Below are 5,598 nucleotides of genomic sequence, written 5' to 3' on the forward strand. Positions count from 1 at the left end.
AAAAGTCCGATACATTGTCAACTCTCTCGACACTCTCCAAAACTCGAGTCTGGAATTCTAACATGCGAGTTCGGAATTCCAACATACTTGGGGTCAATTTTCAAAAAAATTATAAATGAAGGGTCAAAATGTAAATATGAAAAAATAAAATAATAAAAATGAAAAATAAGAAAAGAAGAAAAATCTAGCCTTTTTTTTTTTTTTTTTACTCTCAATTCTCGTGACACACAATTCACTCCCCAACTTCTCTTCGACACGTTTTGATGCACGAGTCCAAAATCTAGATTGCTCGTTTGCTTTTTCCTTAAAGTTTTATGAATTAATGGAATTGAGTTGAATTTGTAAAATTGAAACACGTTTTAGTGTAAATTCAATGTAGGCTTCTTTTTTAATTATTTATTTATTTGTAAATTTGAATTAAATTAATTTGATTAGATGATCATAATAATGATAATATATCAATTTTTATACATTTAATATATAACTTGTCACAATATATCGGAATTCTCTATTTTGAGATATAATGTGTTGATATATTGTGTTATATTGTGTCGCATGTCGCATATCGGTGTTAGTGCTACTTAGCACACAAATGTTGTGTATATTCATGTTTTGATTAAACTATTACAATTCAAACTAAAAAATAATAATAAGTAACAATTACAACGTTACTGAATGGTAGTGGGGTCCATTCGAGTTGAGCTGTCTAAGTAAGCTACCACCTCGACGAGCCATTCTTGCATGATCCAAATACATATTAACCCAATTCATATGTACTGTTGGATGAGGTGAGTCCATAGACCAAAATCATGAAAGACTTGCTACATGTGGACTTCACTCGGATCAAAATTGAAGGCCTCAATACTTGGCTCGATACACATTTTAAAGCTTGAACTCCCCCTGGATGTTCGATTCAAGGAGTTTGAAAGCCTCCAACTGAGATTTCGTGTTGCCAATGAAGGTTTCTGCAAATTGTGTTTCCATAATATTAGATGATATACCGACACATGACCCTCTATAATTTTTTTATGTCAGTGCTTGACTTGTCTCTTTATAGTATTGTAAAGATTAGGCGATTCTTATAGATATACTCCATTTAGTAGACAGTTTTCTAGGTTTCACATTGTTCCTGCTTCGACAGCTCAGTCTATAATCGATTCGCCGACTATGTCATAATGGGATCTCTGTGAATCAGGCACAATTAATATCCTAAAGATATATTTTAACATCCCTTTGAACTGAAGGAACGTACTCAGGTTTGCAAGAAAGATAAAGTCCAGAATGACCAGGCTGCGCCAGAGTAAGAAGTTCCCTACAGATGGCTTTGAAGGACATCAAGGCTTCAGAAGACAACGGCGTTTTGTAAGGTTCAAAATGTACTTACTGCGGTACACATCTTACTGGTAACCCAATTCAAAAGATACGGAGAAATCAAATGAAAGTCAAAAGTCAAATCACTGACTAAAGATATCAAAATCTCCGCAAATCAAAGCCAAGAGCCCTACATATCATTTTCCTGCGAGCTGCGTATGGTACCTTTCCTTTTCCAAGAGGGCATGGCTTCGCAATAGTGTCCCTGTCTGCGTGTTTATATATGAGACCCTTGGGAGCTCTCCCTCTCAACTCCACCCCAAACTTTAACACACACCAACTTGCCCATCATCTCTTTGTTCCTCCATCGTTAAAATGGCACAAAACCATCTGATGGCCTCACGTTGCATGATTATATTACTCATCATGATGAGCTTACTACTCTCAATGGTATGCCAATCCAAGCCTTTGACCGATTCACTATACCACAAGCTCCTTTCTCTCCCCATAGCCGACATCCTCCACGTTGACTCTGAATCCACTCACGCAGCCTCCGTTGACTTCGGCCTCATCGTCCGAGAAATTCCAGCAGCCGTCCTTCGCCCATCTTGCCCCAAGGACATTGTGACTCTCGTGGCATTCGCATACAATGAATCCTCTCTTCCTTTCACTATCTCAGCCAGAGGATGCAGCCACTCTATCCAGGGACAAGCTATGGCTCCTGATGGGGTCGTTGTGGACATGATGTCTCTTGGAAACAAGCGGCGTGGGACCACCGTGTTGTGGAGCTGGTCGCTCGGTCACTATGCTGATGTCGGCGGCCAGCAACTTTGGATCGATGTGTTGGAGGAGACGCTGAAACACGGTGTTGCACCGGTATCGTGGACAGATTATCTGTACCTAACTGTGGGCGGTACGCTCTCTAATGCTGGCATTAGCGGGGAAACGTTTCGATATGGTCCTCAGATCAGCAATGTCTACGAAATGGATGTTATTACTGGTATATCACACTCACCCTTGGCTTCCATATATTGACTAGAACTAATTAAACTAGTTATTTTTCGTTTACATCTTTTCATTTAATTGAGAACATTCAATGAGCCTATCATCATGGTAGACAACAATCGACTGCAAGTCTCGTATTGGGCTCATTATAAGAAAACGAGAGAATCAGATTCTACAGTAAATAAAATTAGGCATACACTATAAGTTATCTAATTAATATGAGTTAAATTTAACATTAACGCTCAACACATGCATTCGGGGAATTAACTCTTTTAATTTTTTTTTTATTTTAACATTCTATCTTTTGTTTTTAAAAGCTATGTACTTTGAGTCTTTTATCGAGAAGTTGAGATTTACTATGATTTACTATATTTATCCCACGTCAACAACCCAGGACACCTGGAGGTTGAAGACTGGAAATGGAAGGATTAGGTGGAACGGATAGGTCAACTGGGTTAATGTAATACGTCCAGATTAATCTCCGAGGAACGAGGATTTTGTTTATTCTTTGATCTATTCGACAAAAACAGCTAGACTGCGAACTCTCGCCAGCTACCAATTTTTCTAGTTTATGCATGAACGTACACATGGAAAAAGACAATGATTTCCTCTGCGAAAACAAATCTTATTTATGCTATTTATGTTGTTGCCATAGCGTTCTACTAATACTTATCCAAAAAAAAAAAGAAACAAATTGTTTTTGTGTTAACATATGAACAAGGAATTTGATCTTAAGTTTCCAAATATGTTGACTAGGAAAATATATGACTATTTTCTGATGCACAAGATACTTTCTTGTTCTAAAGTATTAAATTACGCACCATATATATTTCATTTCCTTATATTTTCTTGCTTGTTCATTAGAGAATTTTCTTTCTTCCTTTTTCATTTATTTTTTGTAGGAACTGGGGACTTTTTGACTTGCTCCCCTGACAAAAATCCGGAGTTATTTTATTCTGTCCTGGGCGGTCTCGGTCAATTTGGCATAATAACCAGAGCAAGGATTGCTCTGGGTCAAGCTCCAAAGAGAGTACGTAGCTGGACTCAATCATCATTATATAGTCAGAATTCACCATACTTATCCTTTAGGATTGAGACAATCACAATTTTTTTTTTTTAATGGGATTGAATGCCTCAGTCTCTTGATGCATCAGAACCCACATGTTTTTATCTGACAGCGTAAGCACCAATTTTCCTTTTGCAAGCGGCAATTGACTCTATATTTCACATTGACCATAAACCTACGTTTATATTGGGTACTCTTTTTGTTGGTTGATAGAGAAGATTTACAAGGTAGTGAATGTAATTTTATTCGAATCCAATGCAGGTTAAGTGGGTGAGAATGCTATATAGTGATTTTTCAGATTTTACAATAGACCAAGAAAGTTTGATTTCACACCATGGAAGAGACCAAGATGAAGCATTGGATTATGTAGAAGGTTCGCTTCTCATGCACCGAAATTCAGACAGTTGGACATCTTTCTTTTCCCTCTCGGACCGCCAGCGGTTGATGTCCCTCGTGACCGAGCATGAGCTCCTGTACTGTATCGAAGTAGCCAAGTTCTACGATGGACGCACCCAAACTACAGTGGACAAGGTAAGTGTTGATCGATGTCAAACTATCTTCGACAAAAGAAAGAAAAGGAAAATACTAGCTCATCTTTTGGAGTACCTCTCTCTTCTCTCCCTCCAAGAAACATCGTTTGTCTTTTCTTTTAACTTAGTTCACTGTTATCTTGTCAAAATTAGGCCCTGGAGATAATATTGAAAGATTTGAGCCATGTCCCCGAGTTCATGTTCGAGAAAGATGTTGCCTATGTAGATTTCTTGAATAGAGTACGAGTTGAAGAGCTGAAGCTCCGACGACAGGGGCTTTGGAACGTTCCCCACCCGTGGCTTAACCTATTTGTGCCCAAATCTCGCATCGCTGATTTCAACACGGGTGTTTTCAACAACATTGTTCTTAAAAAGAACATAACAACCGGACTTGTCCTCATTTACCCTATGAACAATGACAAGTATGTTTTCTTGCTAGCCAACACTTTCATTTACGGCATATATTTTGTTGGTTGTCACTAAAGGTTAATGAGTGATGGTCACTAAACTTTGATTTCAATCAAGTTAATAAAGTAAACGTTTAATTTCTTGCAACTGATGCACTTTGATCAAAACCAGACTAATTTTTTGACGAATTTTTTGACGTGTTGCCGACGTGGCAATGGCATGAGATCCAGTAAATTGGTCACCTGTCCACCATGTCTTCAGTTCGTCAAGAAATCAGTCAAATCCAGCAAGTGCATAAAATGCAAAAACTTGGAAGTTTTAGTTCACTGAATGATTAAAATCAAATATAAGGGGCTTGCTTATAAACTTCACTAAACCTTGGCGACCATATATTGAATTTAATCCCTTTATTATATATTGATCTGTTTTGCAGATGGGATGATAGGATGTCTGCTGTTATACCGGATGAAGATGTCTTTTATACGGTTGGATTCCTGCATTCAAGTGGGTTTGAAGACTGGCAAGAGTTCGACCTTCAAAATAAGGAGGTGCTCCTTTTCTGTGAAAATAATGGTATTAAGGTCAAGCAATACCTTCCAAATTACAACACCGAAAGAGAGTGGATGGAACATTTTGGTTCGAAATGGAGGACTTTTCAAGAGAGCAAAGCTCAGTTCGATCCAAAAATGTTGTTGTCTCCTGGACAGAGGATCTTCAACCACAACTAAGGCATGGATTCAAAGATTGATGGGGTTTAGGGGTTTCAGTAGGTTTTCCACGCATGCACTTAATTATGTTTCCATGAATCATGAATGCTTACTTAGCTTGTCATAAATTAAGATGTATCCGTCTAGTCACATTGTGTTCGGGAGTTATTATGTGAAATATGAACTACATGGATTGGAATATGTGATCTAAATATGCAGAATAGATAGTTGCATGACAAGTAAAGAGTGTGACGCATTGCACATAAAATAAGTATATATAATTCCATGGTGTAAAATAAAGTTAATATTAGGGGTGATCGGTTCCTGGTTCAGTCCAGTTCCACTTAGGAATGGGGAATTAGACTGGGAGAACCGATTCCCAATTTTCGGGATCGGGAACTTGATCGGACCGACTGAACCAACTTAGGATTGAGAATATACCAGACCGACCGAACCGACTTAGGACTAGGAACAGGACTAGACCAACTGGTCAAGTCCATTCTAGCTGAGCGAGGGTCGCCAACCCTTGCCAGATCTAGGCAAGGGCTCGCAGTCCTCACGGTTGGTCCTT

General features: G+C 38.5%; 1 protein-coding gene across 1 annotated transcript; it reads left to right on the forward strand.

Moving 5' to 3' along the window:
- The first annotated feature begins 1,686 nt into the window (after window positions 1–1,686).
- LOC104414605 (cytokinin dehydrogenase 3) lies at window positions 1,687–5,048 on the forward strand. The gene is made up of 5 exons (XM_010025757.3): window positions 1,687–2,311; window positions 3,219–3,346; window positions 3,644–3,913; window positions 4,066–4,334; window positions 4,754–5,048. The coding sequence occupies exons 1-5, from the start codon at window positions 1,687–1,689 to the stop codon at window positions 5,046–5,048; spliced, it is 1,587 nt and encodes a 528-aa protein (XP_010024059.1).
- The last annotated feature ends 550 nt before the right edge of the window (window positions 5,049–5,598 follow it).

This window comes from Eucalyptus grandis, chromosome 11 (genome assembly GCF_016545825.1).
Source record: "Eucalyptus grandis isolate ANBG69807.140 chromosome 11, ASM1654582v1, whole genome shotgun sequence".
Lineage (NCBI taxonomy): Eukaryota > Viridiplantae > Streptophyta > Magnoliopsida > Myrtales > Myrtaceae > Eucalyptus > Eucalyptus grandis.

Bases quoted from the DNA above. Each gene is read 5' to 3' on its own strand.
- LOC104414605 (XM_010025757.3), top strand. From the start codon at position 1,687: ATGGCACAAAACCATCTGATGGCCTCACGTTGCATGATTATATTACTC. The intron at 2,312-3,218 runs GTATATCACACT...TATTTTTTGTAG, and splicing joins CGAAATGGATGTTATTACTG to GAACTGGGGACTTTTTGACT. The intron at 4,335-4,753 runs GTATGTTTTCTT...TCTGTTTTGCAG, and splicing joins TACCCTATGAACAATGACAA to ATGGGATGATAGGATGTCTG.